General features: G+C 42.4%; 2 protein-coding genes and 1 non-coding gene across 8 annotated transcripts in view; 2 read left to right on the plus strand and 1 right to left on the minus strand.

Annotated features, from left to right (window-relative positions):
• IFT25 (intraflagellar transport 25) overlaps nucleotides 1–897 on the minus strand; it is a 37,099-nt gene extending 36,202 nt beyond the window's left edge. The window contains exon 1 of one of the 6 annotated variants that reach the window (XM_069592287.1): nucleotides 811–897. In XM_069592287.1, coding sequence (XP_069448388.1) covers nucleotides 811–823 — 13 coding nt within the window. In that variant the 5' untranslated portion in view covers nucleotides 824–897. Of the gene's footprint in view, nucleotides 1–106; nucleotides 468–810 lie in introns of those variants that run through there. The other 5 variants (XM_069592304.1, XM_069592299.1, XM_069592315.1 and 2 more) reach the window with 5 other exon arrangements.
• On the plus strand, nucleotides 617–21,074 carry LRRC42 (leucine rich repeat containing 42). Its single transcript, XM_069592263.1, has 8 exons — nucleotides 617–1,149; nucleotides 6,792–7,278; nucleotides 13,483–13,614; nucleotides 14,754–14,872; nucleotides 16,401–16,489; nucleotides 16,697–16,810; nucleotides 19,047–19,131; nucleotides 20,582–21,074. The coding sequence occupies exons 2-8, from the start codon at nucleotides 6,806–6,808 to the stop codon at nucleotides 20,851–20,853; spliced, it is 1,284 nt and encodes a 427-aa protein (XP_069448364.1). The 5' UTR covers nucleotides 617–1,149; nucleotides 6,792–6,805; the 3' UTR covers nucleotides 20,854–21,074.
• TRNAG-UCC (transfer RNA glycine (anticodon UCC)) lies at nucleotides 3,800–3,871 on the plus strand. The gene has a single exon. It is a non-coding gene; the product is annotated as a tRNA-Gly (tRNA).
• Nucleotides 21,075–21,797: the final 723 nt, after the last annotated feature.

The following is a 21,797-nucleotide window of genomic DNA, read 5'->3' on the forward strand; positions in this document are numbered from 1 at the left end:
TTTCGATTCGGAATTGATTTCCCCTTTTGGGGGGTCAAAACATTATTTCTGCCTTCCAAAAAGTTCGTGGGCTGCCACTACTGTCTCCAGGACTCAGAAAACAGACCTGCGTCAGGCTTCCACCATCCGGGTCCCCTCAGCACCCGCCCGCCGTCCTCCGCCTCCTCTCCGCGCGTCTCCTCACAATAACCCGACATGCTCGGCCGCTCCCTCCCCCACCAGCATCCCCCTCCTACGACCTCGTCCAGCCAGGATCCCACCTCCCCCAGGGCTGGCCGCACCGCCCCGCTCGCCTCAGTTTCCGGTTAGCTCCAAGCTCGCAGAACGCGGGGAGTCGGGATCTCCCTACAGCCCCGCCTTCAGCCCCGCCCCCTCTGCCCCCTCTCCGCTCTCCGCAGGCCTCCAAGGAGTTCGCTGGCGAGCAAGTCCTATTCCCGGCTCTTCGCCCCACCCCGCCCACAGGCTCCGCCCGCCCCGCCCCTCCCTGGGCTGCGTGCCGGCCCTCAGCCCCGCCCCAGCTCCGCCCCCTCTCGCCTAGCCGTCGAAATTTGGTCGCGTACAGCTGTACTCCCGCCTCCTACGCCCCACCTCCCCTGCAGGCCCCGCCCCAGGCCCCGCCCCCGTCCTCTTCACCGCGCGGGGTGAGCTCCGTAGCCCCGCCCAAGGGCCTTCACTAGGCAAGGGCCTTCCCCGAGGCATAGGCCTTCCCCGAGGCAAGGGTCGGAGTACGCTTAACCTTCCCTCCCCGAGCAAAGCTAGATCCCTGGGGCCTGTGAGACCCACGGGACCCGCCCTCGGGCAAGCACGCACGCGCACGCCTCATATCTCCAGCTCGGAGCCTTCTGTCCTCAGGTCGCCGGCCTTGGACCCGGCCCCGCCTCCAAGCCCGACCCCGCCCCTCATGCCGGGTCTCGCGCAGGCGCGCCTCCCCTGCCCAGTCTTCCCGCCCCCCCCCCCCGCCCCCGCCGGCCCCGCGGTCTCACGGCGCCAGGTCGCCCCCAGCCCCCGCCTTACTCCCTCCCACTCAGCGTCCCACCCTCCCTAGCTTTGTGCCGGGGGCGCGGAACCGCTTCTCCGCCTCAGCCGCGCGGCAGGAGGAGGGAGCCGCCACAGAGGAGCTGCCGCTGGCTGCCCCAGAGAGGGGCACAGGTAGGTGGCGGCCGCGGGCTGGGCCGCTCACGGATCCCGGGGCTGCGAGTGGGGGCGGGTGTGGGGTTTGAGGGAGGGGTGGGAAAGGGGAGGGGAGGACCGAGAGGGTCGGGGCTGGGGTGTGGTTGGGTGAATGGTGTGAGGGTGAGGATCTAGGGGTGTCAGAGATGGGTTTAAGGGTGGAGTTGATGCTGGGCTAGGGTGTGGGTCGTGTGAGAATTGAGGTTCTTTCGGGGCCTGGGTGGGAAGAGGGAGCAGGATTAGCTTGGGTGCACTTGGGGAGGGTCACACCTGGGAATTTAGAAATGGAGAATTGTAGTACTGGGGAGGGGGAGAGGGAAGGGGATTTGAGGAGTGCTAGGAGTAAAGGATCTAGGATTGGAATAAGAGAGAGGGTGGGGTTTGGGGGCAGGGGAGAAAAGTTGGGGCTGTGGACTGTGAAGTTGGACATTGAGTCGTGAAGGAAGGAGATTTTGAAGGTTGAGGGCAGAAGAGGAGGGAAAAGATGGAGAGTTTGGAGTCCCAGGAGAGGGAATCTCAGAGAGTGGGAGGAAGGGAAGGCTACATGATAAAGGACAGAGAAAGAGTGCAGGGGGTTAGGGAGGGTGGGGGTGGAATGGTGCGGTGGAAGGAGGGAGAGCCAGGTGGAGGTGTGATTGGATCTGGGCCACCGGGAGCCACATTCAGAAGGATCGTGGAAAGATTGGAAGGGCGTGCGGTTTGAGAGTTGAGGGCAGGGGAGTTGGGAGTGGGTGAAAGGAGAGGATTAGGATTTTTGGTGCAGAGATTGGATTTTGTGTGAGAAGCTCTACAGTTGGCAGGTAGAAAAACTGTCAGATATCAGGGTGTAGGAGAGATTGGCCTCTCCTAAGAGGCAAATAAGGAGCTAGGTATGGGAGAGAAGGCAGATGGGCAAGTGCAAGTTATAAAACAAAAGAAATGAATTGAGAATTGAATAATAGTGGTGATCCAGAACAATAAACCTAAGATTGTTACTTGGTCATTGGTGGTTTGGAACTAGTTTCCGTTCATGTTTTTATGTTTGCTTAAAAATGCTGCCTTTTCAAATAAACTGAGGGTGTCTGCAGCCTTGGGATGCAGGCCATGGGGTGGCAGATGCTTTCCTGGTGTGTGGACATGGGTGATTTCTGCCCTGGGAGAGGAGAGAGGGGAAGCCTCAGTGCAGCTACTGTCCTGGCTCAGTTCCCACCAACTCTTTGCTCAGATGGCCAGTTTTTTTTATCTCTGCCCTCTCTCAGCCACCCCCCTCCCCAGCTTGAGTCAGTGAATACCAGAGGGCTCAAACAGGTGGATGAGATTAATTTTTAACATTTTTTTTTATCCTTAAAGCTGATGTCATATTTTTATTCTTGAGAGACAGCATCATGCAGTGGAAAGAGCTTGAGCTTTGGCGTAATACAGCTTTGAGATTGAATTCTGGCCCTGCCAGTTACTAGTTCTGTTTCTTAAGTAAGTTACTTTTAGTCTCTGAGCCCCTTTATTAAATGGCGAACCTTACCTCATAGGATTGTTGAGAATTGCATTTAATATAGTACCTAACCGTGCTTGGCAACTCAGTGGGAGCTATCACACCCACTATTATTATCATCATAGTCTTGCTATGGCTTATTATTTCTGAGAGATTGCTGTCTTACTTTACCTACTAAAGTTAGGTGTTTTCTTTTTCTTTTCAAATTGCATAACTGTAGGCTCAGCTCACAATTTTAATTGTCTCCTGTAGTCTGCTTCCCTGACTCCATCTTTCCAGTCCCCTCTACTGGATAGTCATGGTTCTTGCTTGGTGAACTGGCTTCAAGTTCTAAAAAGTCATGTTTAGTTATCACTTATTTTATCTTGCCTCTTATTCGAAGAGGCAGTAGAGAACTGAATTTTTAATGTAGTAAGGCTACATTTTATTCATTTGATGAAATGACATGTTCATGGTAACTTTGGCTCATTTGTGGTGACCAAATACTAGAACATGTACTATTGTAGTAGTTTTCTGTGAGATTGTATGGGTTATAAAACCACCTCTCCAGAGGCAGGCTGGAAAACTATCAGAGGCTACTTTGTTATTCTGTTGCTCTAATATGAAATATAGCTAATACAGACTTTCACTGAACATTGTTATTCTTTCACATACTAATTACTTGAATTTTCCAGTTCGTGTAGGATTTTTGCCATGATATAGAACAGACTCTGTCTCCTGAGGGGCTCCCTTATAATAGACCATTCTGTATAATAGCCAGGAACAAGCAGAGCCAAGTTACAGAAACTTTGGAATTTTCTTGCCTTTTCAGTTCTTAACTTTGAAAGGCTTAACATTAATATAATTCTTAGATCATTTTATGGTACCTCACAAGCTCTTAGAAGCTTGCTCCTTGTTGGGAGCAAGATGCACAACTTTAGTAGTAAAAATCAAAGGTCCCTGGAATTTCCTGATCATGTTCTGTTTCTTAGGTACCATAGTTGAAGAACAGAGAGCCCTTGGCATCTCTGGACAAATGATGTAGGTTTTACTCTTCAGGAATTATTTGATTTTTTCATCATTTAGAAAGAGAACTAGCATTTCATGAGTAATTTAAGTAAAAAAGTAAAGGTAAAATGTAGCCAGAGCTATGTCTGTTTTGAAAATGATTCATGTGAGACTTCCCTGGCAGTCCAGTGGTTAAGACTCTGCACTTCCAATGCAGGGACACAGGTTCAAACCCTGATCAGGGAACTAAGATCCAAAAAAGAAAAAAAGAAAATCCGTGGAAGCAGAAGCTGCTGGGATTTTTGGCATCCAGGGTTCGCATCTTCACTTTGGTCCCCGACTTCTTGTGCCCTCTGCTGGATGGAATCAGTTGTCTGATTTTCGCCGGAAGTGGTCCTCCATTCATCCATTTGTTTTACCCTAGACTCTATGGGCGGCACTATTAGGAGTGATAGCTAGGGGTGCTACATATGAGCAGACCCTGTTTCATTGCCAGGGGTTTTATAGTGTGCTGATCCTTGTGTTAACTTCCATAGAATTTGTCTTTCCACTTTTAAAATCAGGTCACTCTTATGTGGGGCTGTGCCTGGTATCTACTTCCAGGTCTACAGGTAGAGAAAGAGTATGAATGTTCGCGTCCAGAGGAGAAGCCCAGAGGGGATCTTCTTTGTCTCCTCATTAGGATTAAACTCTGTGAGATTGAAGGAACCACGTGCTTACTCCTGGAAGAAAAGCTTAGAATAAGTAAAATTATCACCTTAGCAGAGGCACTGAATACTGGCAAGAATATGGGTTATGGGAGTTGGCACCGTGACAGGATGTTTTTTTTCTTCTGTTTTTTAGATTCTTTTTCCCCCCATCCCTGGTAGTACCAGTAACAGTATACTCCCATCATCCCCTTTGCTTCTACCACCTGCAAAAGGGTCTGGCAAGTTGGGGGAGGAGCCTGCAGCTGTTGCCTGGAAGAGGAGCTGGCTCCTAGCAACAGTATCAGCAGGCCCTGCAGCTCAGAGCCCTAAGTCTGTTCTTCTGAGGTCTCACTCTTCCTCTCGTTTGGTTCAGCAAATATCTCCTGAGGGCTTACTCAAGCTAGGCATTGTATTGGCCTGAAAAAAGAGAGACGAATCAAACAAGTGCCTTGCCCTCAAAGAGCTCACAACTTTGGAAATATTAACAAGTGAACAGACAGTACACAGTGCTAAGTGCTATATAGAAAGAGACATTGGTGCTCTGGAAAAACCAGACAGACATGTGCACTAGTGCAGGGGTTAGGAAGTTTTCCCAGAAGAGGGATGTGGTTGAGCTAGCTGTTAGTGAGAACTAGGAGTCAGCTAGGTCAGGGAAGCTAAGAAGGATGTTCCAGCCAGAGGGAGCAGGATGTGCAAAGGCCAGTGGGACAAGAACACAGCCAACTTAACCTGGGTGGTATGGCTTGGCCAGAGAGTAAAGCATAAGATGAGCAGGAAGGAAGGAGGCCCTTGGGTGTGGCACGGCAGGGTCCTCTTTTCTGGTGTGCTTTTACACGCATAATTATCCTCTGGAGAAACATGGATCATACTGATGCCTGAAACAGGATCACTGTTTGATCTTCCCAGAGTCAGCATTTTTGATCACTGACTTGATTGATTGACACTTTTAAGTGGGTGAATTCAGAGCTACATTCTAGCCCTGCATTAATGCAGACAAAGCTAGGTTGGTTCACTCTAAAAGTCAATCCGTCTTTTAGAGATAATAGCAGCTATTTGACCTGTATTATATTAAATTTTAACTAAAAATTGTAACAGTGATAATCATACTTCATTTTATTTAGTGTGGCAATTTCTCAAATATTTTGAAATCTCACCGTTCCTCAGGAAAGCAAATATTTATTCCAATTAGTACTTGGGCATAAAATGTCATCCACATGATTACATAAATATCCTGTTGTTTTTTATATTTTGCCTTATCTCAGCAGTGCCAGTTAACTGAAGAAATTAAGGAATGAGAGCTAACTATTCTAGCCCTTGGATCTAGCATCTCAGCTTAATAGCTTTTAGTTAGCTCTTGTGATGGAGGTCTTTGTTTGTGGATTAAAAAAAAAAAATGTGTTCCTTGTGTTCTGTGTAAAGTTTTGTAAAAGAGTAAACTTTAGTTCCATGACTGTCTACTCAGGGACCATTACATGCTAAAGCACTATGTTAGGGTGAATGAATTAAACATGATCTCTGCTCTCAAGGAGTTCAAATCAGCAGGACATGCCTAGAAATAAATCAGTAGCAGAAATGTGAGCCAAGTGTAATAAAGAAATGTGTGGAAGGTGCCAGGGTAGCAAGGAAGGGAGTTATTAGTTTTTAGCCTTTGTTCTGTGTGAAAACATTTTAAAATACAAATAGTAAATTCTACATGTTACTATTAATCTTTGTAACTTGCAAGTCAGTAAAAATGTTATCATTTTGATGGGTGCATAACATTGCATGGTGTGGATGTAACGTTTATGTAATAACACCCTTGTTGGACACTGGGATCCTTTTCAGTTTCGCTACTGTCAGCTGTGCTACTGTGACTTTCCTTGCCAGTGACTGTCGTCCACTTCTATGATCACTCTCTTAGAGTGAACTTTATTTATTTATTATTTATTGTTGGCTGTGCTGGGTCTTCGTTGCTCAGTGGACTTTTCTCCAGTTGTGGCGAGCCGGGGCTACTCTCTCATTGTGGTGCTCAGGCTTCTCACCGTGGTGGCTTCTCCCTTGAGAAGCATGGACTGAGTAGGATATGTGGGCTCAGTAGTTGCAGTGCATGGGTTAGCTGCCCTGAGGCATGTGGAATCTTCCTAGAACAGGGATTGAAACCATGCCCCCTGCCTCGCCAGGCGGTTTCTTAACCACTGAACCACCAGGGAAACCCTAGAGTGAATTTTAGAAATGAGATTTGAGCTGGTTTTTGAAAGATGAATAGGAGTTCACCAGACAGACGAGAAAAGGGGAAGAGTAGGAATGGGCATTCCAGGTCAAGGAAACAGGCAACCTCCAGTGCCAGGGTTCACAGGCAACTGGTAAGCTTTGATTCCCCAAAGCAGCCAGAGGGCCTGCCTGGTAGGTTTATAAAGCTCTGGGCATAGCATGGCAAAGTTACATTTTACAGATGGTATTTTAATTGGGTTTTCTTCCCTTGTACCTTGCTTTTACAGTCACAACCAAGGCAATGTCTTACTACCTCAACTCAGAAAACCATCTGGACTCAGGGCCCATCTACGTGCGAGAAAATGGGCAACTGCACATGGTCAATCTGGCCTTGGATGACGTTAGGAGTAGCCTGCAGAAGCCAAGGCCTTTCAGACTGTTTCCCAAAGGCTTTTCTGTGGAGCTTTGCATGAACAGGGAAGATGACACTGCGCAGAAAGAGAAGACTGATCATTTCATCTTCACATACACCCGGGAGGGAAATCTTCGGTACTCTGCCAAATCCCTCTTCAGCCTTGTCCTGGGCTTCATCTCTGACAATGTTGACCACATTGATTCCCTTATTGGCTTTCCTGAGCAGATTGCTGAAAAGCTGTTCTCTGCTGCCGAAGCCAGACAGAAATTCACGGAGCCCGGTGCGGGGCTCAGGGCTTTACAGAAATTCACTGAGGCCTATGGAAGTCTGGTGCTTTGCTCCTTGTGTTTGCGAAACAGGTGGGTGTTGTGATTATGATAGTGAGTATTTTATTGGGTGTGTCAATTCTGTCAGGTTCTGGGACTTAGTGGGCTTGGGGGCTTCCCCAAAGCCCCCTTCTAAAAACAGCACTTGAGTTTAGAATTTTCAGACATGAAGTGGTAGGCCATTTTGAGAAAAATCATTGTCTTTCTCCCTTCCCTCACCCTCCCAGACAGCACTTAGCTTCATTTTGTTTTTTGTTTTTGTTAGTGTTTTTGTTTTTTAATTTATTTATTTTGAAAACACTTTATAAGAATTAGTTGATTGCCACAGCTCTTTCATTAGATAGAAAATACTCATCTACCAACTTTTCTAATAGGAGAAAATAGGAAAGACAGGATGTGATCTGCCGGATATCTCTTGGTATACTCTCAGGGAGGTGAAGATTAGTACCCAGAGTTCTCATCTCCGTTCCAGTTTTCAGACCACAAGATATTGAACATTAGATAAAAAGCAGCTTTCAAAGAAGAGATGATTAAAATTTCAAGTGTCTTAAAGTTTGGAAATTTTCAGTAAGGTCCTAACGCGAGAACCACCGTCTGTTTTCTAACAGAGCATATGTTTTCTCTTATGATTGCCTTTGCTCATATACTTTTATTGACTTATTTAAATTTTTTATACCACTATCATGTAAAATAACTTTCAAGGCATCTACCAATTAAAAAGAAAAACTTGAAAAAAATTACATAGAAAAGGACTTAAACACAAACACAAAAGGGTATAAAGTGAAACATAAGCCTTGCTCCCATCTCTCTCCTTTGCTCTTTCCCAGAGGCAACTACTGTTATCAGTTTTCTTTACATAATTCCAGAAGTACTCTGTGTATACCCATGCATTAATAGCTCTCCTCTTCATTATACAAATGCAGTACAGTGCTCACACCTTTAAGCACTTTGCTCTTTCACATATTTTCACAATTATTTGTCAAAAATATGTGTAGATTTTTAAAATAGCGTATAGTATACCGTTATATGAATTTTTTTGTCATTCAAAAGGTAAAAGGTGGCTTACTATTAAGATGCACAATCAATATGACCATTAAAACAAGGCTAACCAAAAGCGATCAATGCAAAGAGAGAGAGGAAACAATAGAATGGGAAAGACTAGAGATCTCTTCAAGAGAATTAGAGATATCAAGGGAACATTTCATGCAACGATGGGCTCAATAAAGGACAGAAATGGTATGGACCTAACAGAAGCAGAAGATATTAAGAAGAGGTGGCAAGAATACACAGAAGAACTGTACAAAAAAGATCTTCACGACGCAGATAATCAACGATGGAGTGATCACTCACCTAGAGCCAGACATCCTAGAATGTGAAGTCAAGTGGGCCTTAGGAAGCATCACTACGAACAAAGCTAATGGAGGTGATGGCATTCCAGTTGAGCTGTTTCAAATCCTATAAGATGATGCTGTGAAAGTGCTGCACTCAGTATGCCAGCAAATTTGGAAAACTCAGCAGAGGCCACAGGACTGGAAAAGGTCAGTTTTCATTCCAGTCCGGAAGAAAGGCAATGCCAAAGAATGCTACAACTACCACATAATTGCACTCATCTCACACACTAGTAAAGTAATGCTCAAAATTCTCCAAGCCAGGCTTCAGCAATGCATGAACCATGAACTTCCAGATGTTCAAGCTGGTTTTAAAAAAGGCAGAGGAACCAGAGAATCAAATTGCCAACATCGCTGGATCATCAAAAAGGCAAGAGAGTTCCAGAAAAACATCTATTTCTGCTTTATTAACTATGCCAAAGCCTTTGACTGTGTGGGTCACAATAAACTGAAAAATTCTTCAAGAGATGGGAATACCAAACCACCTGACCTGCCTCTTAAACCTATATACAGGTCAGGAAGCAACAGTTAGAATTGGACATGGACCAACAGACTGGTTCCAAATAGGAAAAGGAGTACACCAAGGTTGTATATTGTCCCCCTGCTTATTTAACTTCTATGCAGAGTACATCATGAGAAACACTGGGCTGGAAGAAGCGCAAGTTGGGATCAAGATTGCCAGGAGAAATCTCAATCACCTCAGATATGCAGATGACACCAGCCTTATGGCAGAAAGTGAAGAACTAAAGAGCCTCTTGAGGAAAGTGAAAGAGGAGAGTGAAAAAGTTGGCTTAAAGGTCAATATTCAGAAAACTAAGATTATGGTATCTGGTCCCATCATTTCATGGCAAATAGATGGGAAAACAGTGTCAGACTATTTTGGGGGGTTCCAGAATCACTGCAAATGGTGATTGTAGCCTTGAAATTAAAAGATACTTGATCCTTGGAAGGAAAGTTATGACCAACCTAGAAAGCATATTAAAAAGCAGAGACATTACTTTGTCCACAAAGGTCCATCTAGTCAAGGCTGTGGTTTTTCTAGTGTATGGATGTGAGAGTTGGGCTATAAAGAAAGCTGAGCACCAAAGAATTGATGCTTTTGAACTGTGGTGTTGGAGAAGACTCTTGAGAGTCCCTTGGACTGCAAGGAGATCCAACCAGTCCATCCTAAAGGAGATGAGTCCTGAGTGTTCATTGGAAGGACTGATGCTAAAGCTGAGACTCCAGTACTTTGGCCACCTGATGCTGGGAAAGATTGAGGGCAGCAGGAGAAGGGGACAACAGGGGATGAGATGGTTGGATGGCATCACCAACTCAATGGACATGAGTTTGGGTGAACTCCGGGAGTTGGTGATGGACAGGGAGGCCTGGCGTGCTTAGGTTCATGGGGTCGCAAAGAGTCGGACACGACTGAGTGAACTGAACCAAGAGGCATATGATAAAAAGAAGGGAAAAAGTACATTTTACTCCTTCATTTTTTATTCCAAGTTATTTATGTTCATTGTGGAAACATTAGAACGATGAAAAATAGTTATGATATAAACATTGTTTTAAAATTATTTTATAAAGGCAAATACGTACTATTTGAGAAACATATAATTGTTTAGTAAAATTTATAGTTCCATCACTCATGGTGGTGGTGGTTTAGTTGCTAAGTCATGTCAGACTCTTTGCAGTTCCATGGGACCCTAGCTTGCCAGGCTCCTCTCTCCGTGGAATTTCCCAGGCAAGAATACTGGAGATCATTCATGGTAATCATTTTCAAGTAATGTATCTTTGTACATTTGTGAATATACTCTATAACTTGTATTCTGCTTTTTCCTTCCATTTACCATTATAGCTTAGGTAATCCTCACAATGGGGAAAATGCTTTTTATCCCATGTGATGTCTGCATACTGTTCCACTGGTCAAATTGGATGAGAATAGCACTTTCATTCACATTTAATGAGCACATTATGTAGCATTTCTGGAAAGCAACTTGGCAGTATGTAGCAAAAGCCTTAAAAATATCGGTATCATTTGTTTGACTCAGTAATTCCATTTATTAAGAGTCTGTTCTAATTTCTAATGTGATAATCAAATATGAGAAGAAATACTTTACATAAGGGTGTTCAGTGTAGTATTGTAACAATGAAAACCTGGAAGCTGAATATCCAATAATAGGAAATTAAGTAATCGTGTAACTGTTAAGATAATATCCAAAGATCATTTAAAATGATGTGGTAAAATGTTCATTATATAACAAATGAAAAAGAATAATTAAAATTCCATATATGATCCCAATTTTGTTTGTGAAAAAATAGAAAATTTTATATGCATTGTATATATAGGGGGGAAAAGAGGGAACCCCACTGACATGTAATTTAGATAATGGAATTGAAATTGGTTTTAGTTTTCCTTATAATTTTCTAGATTTTAGTTTTTTTCCAAGGAATGTTTTCCTTATAATCAGAAAAATATAAGAAACATTTTTAACAATCTCTTGACTCATTTTTTTGCAACAATTCCGAATAAGGAATCAGACAATGCTGTCTTATCTAAATATAAGGGTAGGATTTTCAGTTGTGATTGAAAACTTCCCTTCTCCTTTTGAATCCTTGAAGGGAAATAGGAAGAGGGCAGGAGATTTGGGTTTGCATTTGCAATTTCCAGCTGAAGCTGCAGCAACAAAGGTTTTTACCAGCATTGAAAAATAAGGTAATTGGTTAAGTGCAGGCGCTTGCTGATTGGGGTTGGGTCACAAAGCTGCCTGCCAAAAGGAGAAAACTGTCTTTATGTGTTTCAACCTGTAAAAGCTCTCTTCCCTCTGATTTTTAATCCCACTGATGGTCACAGGAGGCAAGTATGTTTTCCTTAAAATGTCACCCGTTGTAACTGAAGTAATTATAATAGCTACCATTTAATGGGGCCTCCCAGGTGCCTCAGTGATAAGGAATATGCCTGCCAATGCAGGAGACGCAGTAGACGGACTCAACCCAGGTAGGGAAGACCCCCTAGAGGTGGAAATGGCAGCCCATTCCAGTGTTAATTGCCTGGGAAATCCCCTGGACAGAGAAGCCTGGCAGGCCTCATAGAGTCGTACATGACTGAGTACAAGCACACACACCATTTAATGAGGGCCTGTAAGATGGTATTTACTTTTGAAACACTTTTTTTTCTAATTCTCTTAATAATCCTTAAAGAAAATAATCATCAGCTCCATTTTTTAGCTAGAGAAATTGAGACTTGGCAGAGGTTAAGTAATTTTCTTACAATCATACAAGTAATTAGCCTTGCTAAAATTTAAACTCAGGTCTGACACTAAACTGTGTTCTTTCTATTGCTTCTCCATTATATTCTTCTGAACTTTTTAAAGGGAAAGTTGGAAGATTAATTTTCAGCAAGACCCTAGAGCTTCATTTATGTCCTAGATAAGCATCTAGTAGTGTTTGTGGCTTGGACATTTCGTTTCTTAATCTTGATTTTTGTAGTGTTTGTGAATCATGTTATACATCTTTGTGTCCTTCCCAGATAGCCCATGTCTTGCAGTTACTAAAAATCTTTTAGTTAATTGATCAAAGGATGTGTGTTTTCCTTTCTCTAATTGCCATTAATCCCCCAAATCCCCATTAACCCACTTCAACTCTGTGATTGGAAGATGGAAAACAGAAGCTTTATTTACAGTGTAATTAAAATATGTCTGAGTAAATAAGGCTCATTTGTGTACCCAGCTGAGCTCTGTCATCAGGCAGCTTAGAGGGGGTATCAGTGCCCCAGGCCATCTGTACTCAGCAGTCAGACCAGGGATCAGCTTCAATGTATCTTATTCTGATCGAAAGTAGCTTCAATGTATCTTATTCTGTTTGGAAGTAGGCAGAAAATAGATCTGAGGCCCTTCTTGTCCTTGGATTATTCAGCTGCTCTTTTTGATAATTATGATCCTGGTGACAGAAGAGAAATGTGAACACTTAAATTTAAACCCACTGATTGTAGTGAACCATCTCACTATGAAAACTTATAGACATCTATGAGGAAAATGGATGAGAAAGGCATGCTCTTGCCACAGGCGTTTCCCTTTCCCTGTTTTTTTTTTTTTAGGCTCCTCTCCTGTTTCCTGTCACTTCTAATCCCTTTTTCATTTTTTCTTGCTGACCTCATATGAAATAGATGGACAACTAGAAAGCAGGGCGGAGACCACAGCAGTGTCTTTTTAATCTTCTCTTCCTCTCCAGAGGCCTTCTGAGACTCCACGATAGCAGTCTGGCCTGGTGCCCAGTGTAATTAAAGTGTTCATGCTCACAGGTTTGTCTTAATAACCATCTAGTTTGAAATGAGTTCTTGTCGTAGTCATGCTGCACATAACTTTGGAGTAAAGTTAGCAGGCTAACTGTGGCACCGGGGAGTGGGCAGCTACTCAGACAAGTAGAAAAGGTAAAACCTGATGGGACGAATCTTCGATGTGGGATGTTGTTGAACATGTACAGATTAGAATCCAGAATTCTTGGTCTGTTTCAGTTTCAAAGCACTAGATATTTGGCGTTAAGTAAAAAGCAACCTTAAAAGAGTGAGTGATTAAAATTGTGAGTATCCTAAAGTTTGGAAATTCTCTGAAAAAGTCCCAACACTGACCCCAAGTGTTGACTCTGACTTCTAACAAAGCAGATATTTTCTCTTGTGTCTTGTCTTTGCTTTATGTTTTTATGTATTTATTTAAAGTTTTTATAACCTATACCTACACAGTAATCAGTAAAGTCTGCTTGTTACGTAGTATCTTGTCCTGATGGAATGTTGATGTATTACAAAGCCACATATGGTGATGTTTTAAAAGAAGGAAAAGAAAAGCTGTTGATTGCTGTCCATGCCCCACAGATACCTGGTGATTTCAGAAAAACTCGAGGAGATTAAGTCTTTCCGGGAGCTGACCTGTCTGGATCTTTCCTGTTGCAAGCTTGGAGATGAGCATGAACTTCTAGAACATCTCACCAATGAAGCCTTGTCTAGGTATTGACCTACCACCATTTGTAAATGAATTGTTCTGTGTTTTAAAGGATGATCCAGTGGGAAGGATGTTAATTACTTCCCAGTCCTATGTTTATTTGCCAACTTTTTTTTCTAAAACATTTTCAATCTCCATTTACTTGATACAAGCAGCGTTGATTGGACAACTCAGGAAAGTAAGTCAGTAGGTTAGTTTATCTAAATAAAATTTATTTCGACATATAGTACTTGACACTACCTGGGTTTAAAAATGATTTTGCCTTGATTTATTCTAGCAAGAGATGAGAAGTTATATAATTTTTGTAATCATTATCATTTTCTATTTTAATTGTCATTGAGCTGTAAATCATTTAAAAAGTGAACTAGTAAAAGACAGCCATAGAAGTTATTTTCAAGAACCATACTTTAAAGAAATCACCCAGTTCACACCCTTCATAAATAGTCCAAGTGATCTCAGTCTGGCTTGCAAAGAGAAGGCCAGATGGATTCCTTTATGGTTTCATAAATACCCAGAAGGACAAAAGCACTACAAACCTGAGTCTAATCTTTTCCCTCAGGCCTGCCTAGGAAGTGACACCGACATACTGCCCTGTAGAAAGGTGTTTTTATGTGAGGTGGATAAAAAGTTTGGATTTCTTGCATGTGGGACAGTGGAGCACATTAACTCACCAGTTACAGGTTAGCTGAATGGATTGCCTTGTGCCTATACCTTATAAATCCATTCTGAAAATTAGATTTATAAAATATTAGAATAAAAGAATTGTGCTTTATATGGAGGATTCTCATAGGAGTTCTTTAGCAGACTGTCCCAACATTTAGAATTTGACACAACATTTGTCAAGAATGCAGTTTTTGTGTGAAACAAGTGTATTTAATCTTAATGAAGTCCCTGCTTACCTCATTCCACCATGTACCTTTAGTGCCCTCTACCATCTGAGGCTAGTACTACATGCTGCTTTGGTCTCAACCCTCACATAGTAACTGAAATAGCATCAAAGGATCTTTAATTCTGTTAAATGCATTAAGTGTGAAATAGCAAGGGTTAGAAGATACATTTTTAAATAAAGTTTATGAAAGCATTCTCATCACTTGATTTTCTCAAATGCTCTTTAAGTAATTTACTCATGGACTTTGTTTCCTAGTGTAACTCAACTCCACCTGAAGGATAATTGTTTATCTGATGCCGGGGTGCGGAAAATGACAGCACCGGTTCGAGTGATGAAGAGAGGCCTTGAAAATCTGTCGTTATTAGATTTATCTTGTAAGTTCTGTTAGAAGTTATAGATGATTAATACTGGAAGAGTGGACTTAGAAATCATCTGGTTCTTCCCCTTTGTTTGAGAGCTGATAGAATTGAGGGGTGATTCTTGGTGCCCCAGCAAGTCAGTGGCAGAGCAGGACTAAAGCCGGAGACTGTTTTCTCCTGGCCAGACACCTGTCCTGCCGTGATTCCACTCTGTAGGGCAGTGAAAGCCCTTATGGATTCACTCATGCCGCTTATTCTCTGCAGAGAGGTCATATTCACTGTATATTCGCAGCATAGAGGACACGTGGCTCATCTTTACTTACCTTTGAGTTGCTGATTGATAGTGTCTGTCAGCTAGGTCATTTTTATCAGTAATTGCTTGGTGAAGATCTAGATAAATTCACAATTTTGATGCTTACTCAAGATGAACCAGATACTGACTCCAGTAGCAGAAAGGTTATAAGATCAGTTATGATTTAACTGAGCATGTATTGGATATGTGGCAGGGTGGTCGGTGTCAGAAGAGTAGGAGAGCAGGCGTTTGAGGTCAGAGGACATTGCTCTGCTGCTGTGTGCCCCTGGGCAAGTTATTTAAACTCTCTGAGCCTTGGTTTTGGCTTCTGTAAGATGAAAATAATGACGCCCTCCCTTCCTCCCTGGGAAGGATATTCATTTAGCAGATATTTTTTTGAGTGTCTGCAGTGTGCCAGCACTGTGCTCATCCTCTTGAGGACCCAGTGCTAAATGCAGTTCTCTTTGATATGAGAAGATTCCATGTAAGAAAGGATTGGTTTTAAAAAATGCAGGGCTTCGCTGGTGGCTCAGTGGTAAAGAATCCACCTGCCAGTGCAGGAGATACGGGTTTGTGAGATCCCACATACCGCCGAGCGTCTGAGCCCGTGTGCCACAGGTGCTGAGCCTGTGCTCCGGAGCCTGGTGGCCACAGCTCCTGAGCCCATGTACCACAGCTGCTGAAGCCTGAATGCCCTGGAACCTGTGCTCCAGAGAAGAGAGGCCACTGCACTGAGCAGCCCGCACACTTGTGACCAGAGCAGCCTCACCTTGCCACAACTGGGGAAAAACCCGTGCCACAGCAAAGACCCAGCACAGCCAAACATAGATAATTCTTTTAATGTTAATTAAGACAGTGACAGTCTTCTTCTCTCAGGATCCTTGAAAATCTTATTAAAATCTTTTACTTTGGAGGTGAAATGGCTATGAACAAAGTCTAATATACCTGTTTATATACGTGTTTAATATACATGTTTTAAACATGCTGTTTTTATGTGGTTCCAAATTAAACCCTTTGGAGTAGCTATCTGGTTTATTAATTTCTCTGCTAAACCCCAACTCCTAGGAAGTTTAGAGCTATAAAAGGTCTTAAGGATCATCTCATGTAGCTCTTCATAGGAAAGATAGATTCCCATATTTAATTTACTCTGAAAAGTTTGTTCTCTCAATATTTTATCGTTTGGCCTTTTTTCTTGAGCTTATTGTTGGCATATAACTGTAACAGAATACCACCTATGTTTTCGACATCTAGGTAACCCTGAGATAACAGATGCAGGAATTGGATACCTCTTTTCTTTTAGAAAACTCAACTGCTTAGATATCTCTGGGACGGGACTCAAGGTAGGATTTCTGTTGCCTTCTCTTACTTTCACAAACATACAGTTTGCTATCTTGCTTCTGCTAATTGACATTCAGAAAAGGACTGGTATCTGTGATAGTGTTTATTTCCTACTGAGAAGAAGTTAAGTGTTGACCATGTGTGTGCTGACCATTGTGTTGACTGTGCTGAATGTGTTGACCATCCGTGTTCTGTTTTTCCCTTACTAGGACGTCAAAGCTGTCAAACACAAGCTTCAGACCCACATCGGCCTTGTTCACTCCAAAGTCCCTTTGAAGGAATTTGATCACAGTAACTGCAAGACAGAGGGCTGGGCTGATCAGGTAAGGCGGATTTTTCTCTCCTACAGTTAATATGGCGTCATAAATTCCAAGTGTCTTATTCAACACTCGAATAGATGCTAACCCTCTTGGTATTCTTTGGCTGAACTGTCATCTTCAGTCAAACTCGAGACACTGATGACTTGTAACTAACCCAGTTACTTGAGAAAAGTTGTTAGATGCTAGTCCTTACATCTCATGCTCTGGTCGCTAGACTGCTTCATCCTTATTGGACCTAGAAGAAAATGCCTTCTATAAGTGACTCAGAAAATAAATGAATTCTTGCTTGCTATGCAAAAACACAGTATGATCCAACTTCAGAAGGGGAGATTCTCTTAGCTGTGTGTGTACCAAAAAAAGAGAACAAGTTACGCTGATGAAAATTCAAGTCTAACTCTTTCCCATGTAGGGGGCAAATTTCTTAACTCTCCATAGTAAGGAAATGTCTTTTTTTTTTTTTTTTAAATCCTTAGTGCTCCCATTCTCTTTCTTTCTTTCTTCCTTAAGTTTAAAAATTGTATTTTGTGTATAGAGAGCTAGCATTGTTTCTGGGAAGGTAGAGGTCTTGGATGACCCATTCAGAGAAGGTCACTTAGTCCAACTTATTGAAGCCGATCCCCTTCGTGTACTGGTGGAAACATTGGTGGCACATGTTGAGGCCATATTTTCAGATCAGACCATGCTAGTTTGAGCAGACTGAGCCCTCCCATTTTCACCTTCTTCGCTGAACTTCCCTTTGATGCTGTCTTACCTTCTTGATGGTCTTCCTCAAGTTGGTAGGGTTCAGACTAAGGTAGGCACTCAGAAGGTAACCAAGTACTCAAGCACCAGTAGATGCCAGCTTGCCTGTGGTTGGTGCCCGTTTCCTTCAGATACTTTAAACCAGTGTTGATTGGAGGAGGCCTGGAGGACCCACTGAGCTTTTTGTTCTGGATCCTTCCTTGGCTGCACTCTGTAATGCATGGTGGTGGAACTATCCAGCCACCTCATGATAGCATCACTTCCTTATAGGTAAGCAAGAAGGAGTGCTGGTGAGTCAGTGTTTCAGAAGTACTTTGAAGTTTGTCCAGAAAATGCATGCTGAAATCATTATATATGTCCATTGTCAGACTAAGTTTGTAGCGCTAAGAGTCCTGGATACATCCAGTGGACTTGGGACAGATATGGGATGGTCATATAAGGGCTTGGAGTGGTTTGGTTATGGTAGCAGGTGACGTGGTGGAAAGAGCATAGGCTGGAGAGTCAGAGGCCTGAATTTGGGGTCCTGGCTCGGCAACCCAATAGGTATACAACTTAAGGCAGCTTTGGGTCTCTGTTTATTCATCTCTAAAATGGAGAAACCAGGACCTCTCTTGCAAGGTGAAGGGTGAAGTAAAATAGCTAGCAGCTTGGACTGAAAGTAAGTTGAGGCTCCACACAGCCTTGCCCCATGCAGCCCCAGCTAGGCCCCGAGGACGTGGCAGCAGTGCTTTATCTATCTTCTGTTGCTCTCTTATTGAAACTGTTATAGGCTGACTCCATTCTCCTGCCTCATTCTCAGCAGGTGACACAGAAAAATGAGGCCATCTAACAGGAGTCCGTTTACTTCCCCATGTCTGTCTCAGAATTTCTCCATTAAGTCACTTGCCAAGGGTCCCCTGGCTCGTAAATGGTAGAGCTAACTCTGGAACCGATTTCTTAAACTATGTGTTGTGCTGCTTCTGTGTCTTGCAAATGTTTGTCTGTCTTTATGATTATTTCATTACATACCATAATGAGAAGTGTGGAATTTAAAGTTCTTGTTACTTATGGTATATGTGAAATATTAATTAATTGTTGACTTTTCTTTATTTATGTGTATTTTTTACTAAGCTAAATTTTCAAAAGAATTTGTAGTAACATAATAAAAATATTAATACATTTGTAGCAGTTTTAAAAAATGGAAACTGATCCTAAAGTATCCTGAGAGTATGGAAATGTGGTTATTTTACACACAAGAGTTTGAATTACAGTTGGTATAGTCTAAGGTGTGAAAATGGGCCTAGGGATGTGTAAAAAGTATTATGACTAAGGTTTCAAATTTTAGTAAAGTACATGCAATTTATTTGTAGATTGGAACAGAGACTCATCCTAGTCTGAAGTAAGATTACCACGGGGGGGTTGTGTTTATGGAAGGGGAGGAGTTGGGAACAAGGAAAGCTTGAGATTAAAAACTCAAGATTTTGTTTGGATTCACATCTTTCCAAATACATTTTATTAGATTGTTCTGCAATGGGAACGTGTGACTTTGGAAGCTATGAAGCCGCAAGAAACCTTGGAGTCTCGAAGAGCAGCTCAGCACTTCTGTGAGAAATTCCCTTTCCTTTGGAGTGTTTTGCCCTTAGATTATTTGGGCACTTAGTTCATCTTCACTCAGTGGGAAGATTAACTATGATCACATTGACTTAATTAGATCACCAAGATTTATACTCTGTCAACATGGCTTATAGTGTAAGTTCACACTTACCTTTGAGCACCAGCACCAGGAACATAACTTATTAAGTGTATGTATATATGTACATAGGTGTTTATATATATCCCGTCGTGTTCCAGAAAAGATTTGCAGTGATACAAAAATAGAATTCAGAACATTAAAAAGGAGTTAAAGTGTAGCCAAAAGTAGAAGCAACACAAGTGTCCATCACAGATGCATGGATAAACAAAATGTAGTATTTACATACAATGGAATATCATTCAGCCTTAAGGAGGAAGGAAATTGTAACACTTGCTATAACATGGGTGCAATTTATAGAGACATCCTGCTAAGTAAAATACACCAGTCAAAGAAGACAAATGTTGGGGCTTCCCTGGTGGTCCAGTGGTTCAAAATCTGCGCTTCCAGTGCAGCCAGCACAGTTCGATCCCTGGTCAGGGAACTAAGATCCCACATGCTTCGTGCTGTGGCCAGAAAAAAAAAGGACAGATGTGTGAGTCTTAAGAAGTTCCTAGAATAGTCAAAGTTCATAGTGACAGAAAGTGGAATGATGGTGGTTGGGACTAAGGTGAGGCGTGGTTGGGAGTTACTGTACCAAGTTTCAGTTTTGCTAGGCTGAAAAAGTTCTGCAGATGGATGGTGGTGATGTTTACACAGCAATGTGAATGTACTTGATGCCACAGAACTATATACTCAAAGATGATTAACATGCTAAATTTATGTTATGTGTATTTTACCATAATTTTTTCTGAAAGAAGTTAAAGGATAAAATTGAAGTGAAGGGAAAATAAAAGTAGAAAAATAAGGAAAATTTATTCTATACCAAAAGATAGAGAATAAAGTTGTATCATTTGCTAGAGTTGTGCTACAAACTTGGCTGTCTTAGAAGAACAGAGTCAAGTCCAGATTCTCAGTAGTGATAGCTGACATTTTTTGAGCTTTCACTGTTGTGCCAAGCATTGTCCTAAGCACCATATATTGCTTCTTATATCTTCACATCACCCTTATGAAGTGGGTTTTATATCCCTATCTGAGAAAACTGAGTCTTAGACAAGTCGCTTGCCCAAGGTCATTTATCCAAGAAGTGGCAGATCTGAGATTTGACTGTGAATCTGTGATACCCTCTGTGCGTACATGCCTTCAACCTGTGCTGGTGCATATGCTGTAAATTACTTTATAAGGCACGAAAGGGGGAAAAATGAATCCAGACTCACCTTGTTTGGGCCTCTTGACACTTCTGTTGGATCATTTTTCTGGGCTTGGGCAGGCATTAGCAACTGGCATAGAAAGCTCATCACCCTTCCCTCTGTCATCACTTACAGATGGGAAGCGGGCTCGAACAGAAGCCCCAGGGAAGTATCCCCTGACAGAGGCCCATACGAACTCTTCTGAGAAGCTCCAGTTCTATAAAGAGAAGGCCGCAGACTGCCATGGGCCACTGTCGAAACACGAAGCCCTGTCAAGCCAGGAGTCAAAGAGCAAGAAGAGAGCTTTCGAGGAGCCAGAGAAGGAACAGAGCAGCTCTTCACAGTCTTCGAAGCAGAAATATGTGTGTCTTGCTGTTGAAGACTGGGACTTGCTAAATTCGTATTGATTGGCAAATACAAGTTGACCTTCTCCCCTTCTAGTGCTAACATATGAGGAAGGGGGCTGATAATGTTTTCCTTTTTGTTTGAATTTACCTATGGCATTAGCATAGCAAGCGATTATTTCTACTTTTGTGGTGGGGGAGGGGAATGCTATGGAAGTCTGTAATAATTTCTAATGTATATTTTCAATACATAGTAATTTTTTCAAATAAACGTTTTTGCTGTCCTTAGGGTCTCCTTGTGAAATATACACTGGAGCCACAAGAAGTAACACTTTGCTTTGGGATGGAAGGCCGTGTGAACTAAGGCAGCTTAGTGTCATTTGTTACTACTCTAGTTTGGCCCAGCCAGTAGGATATACATATAAATATGTATATGAATGGCAGCCACTACTGAATGCCTCCCATGAGCCATGCCCCAACCTGACAACAACAGTAAGTTGTTGAAGGTAGGTATTAACCCTAATTTAAATAGTTACAGAAACTCAACCTCAAGCCAAATGAGTTGTAGAAGGTCCAGATCTTTAAAGAACCCTAATTTATATTCCATCCTGTCCAGCTCTAAGGTCCTTTCTATTACATTGCCTTTTTTAATAAGAGTTACCATTCATTAAAATCTCAACTATTTAAAGTCTATCAAGTAAACCAAGACTCTTCACAATAGTCCTAGCAAGTAAGGATTATCACCTCCATTTGACAGGTGAAGAACCTGAGACCCATGACTCCTTAAACCAGTATTTCTCAGGCTTTAAACTATAGATTCTGATTCAGTAGATCTGGAGTTAGACTTGACAGTCAACATTTCTAACAGATTTCCAGATGATGCTAAGGCTTCTAATTTGTGGGCTACACATGGAGTAGCAAGGCTCTAGACCTTCACTGTCCAATACAGTGGTCTCTATTCACATGTCACCCTTGACCACTTGAATTGCAGCTAGGCCAAATTGAAG

This window comes from Ovis canadensis, chromosome 1 (genome assembly GCF_042477335.2).
Source record: "Ovis canadensis isolate MfBH-ARS-UI-01 breed Bighorn chromosome 1, ARS-UI_OviCan_v2, whole genome shotgun sequence".
In the NCBI taxonomy this organism is placed as follows: domain Eukaryota; kingdom Metazoa; phylum Chordata; class Mammalia; order Artiodactyla; family Bovidae; genus Ovis; species Ovis canadensis.

Coding starts and splice junctions, on each gene's coding strand:
- LRRC42 (XM_069592263.1), top strand. CDS start 6,806: ATGTCTTACTACCTCAACTCAGAAAACCATCTGGACTCAGGGCCCATC. Junction 16,811..19,046: donor CAGAGGGCTGGGCTGATCAG/GTAAGGCGGATT, acceptor ACATTTTATTAG/ATTGTTCTGCAATGGGAACG. Junction 19,132..20,581: donor AAGAGCAGCTCAGCACTTCT/GTGAGAAATTCC, acceptor CATCACTTACAG/ATGGGAAGCGGGCTCGAACA.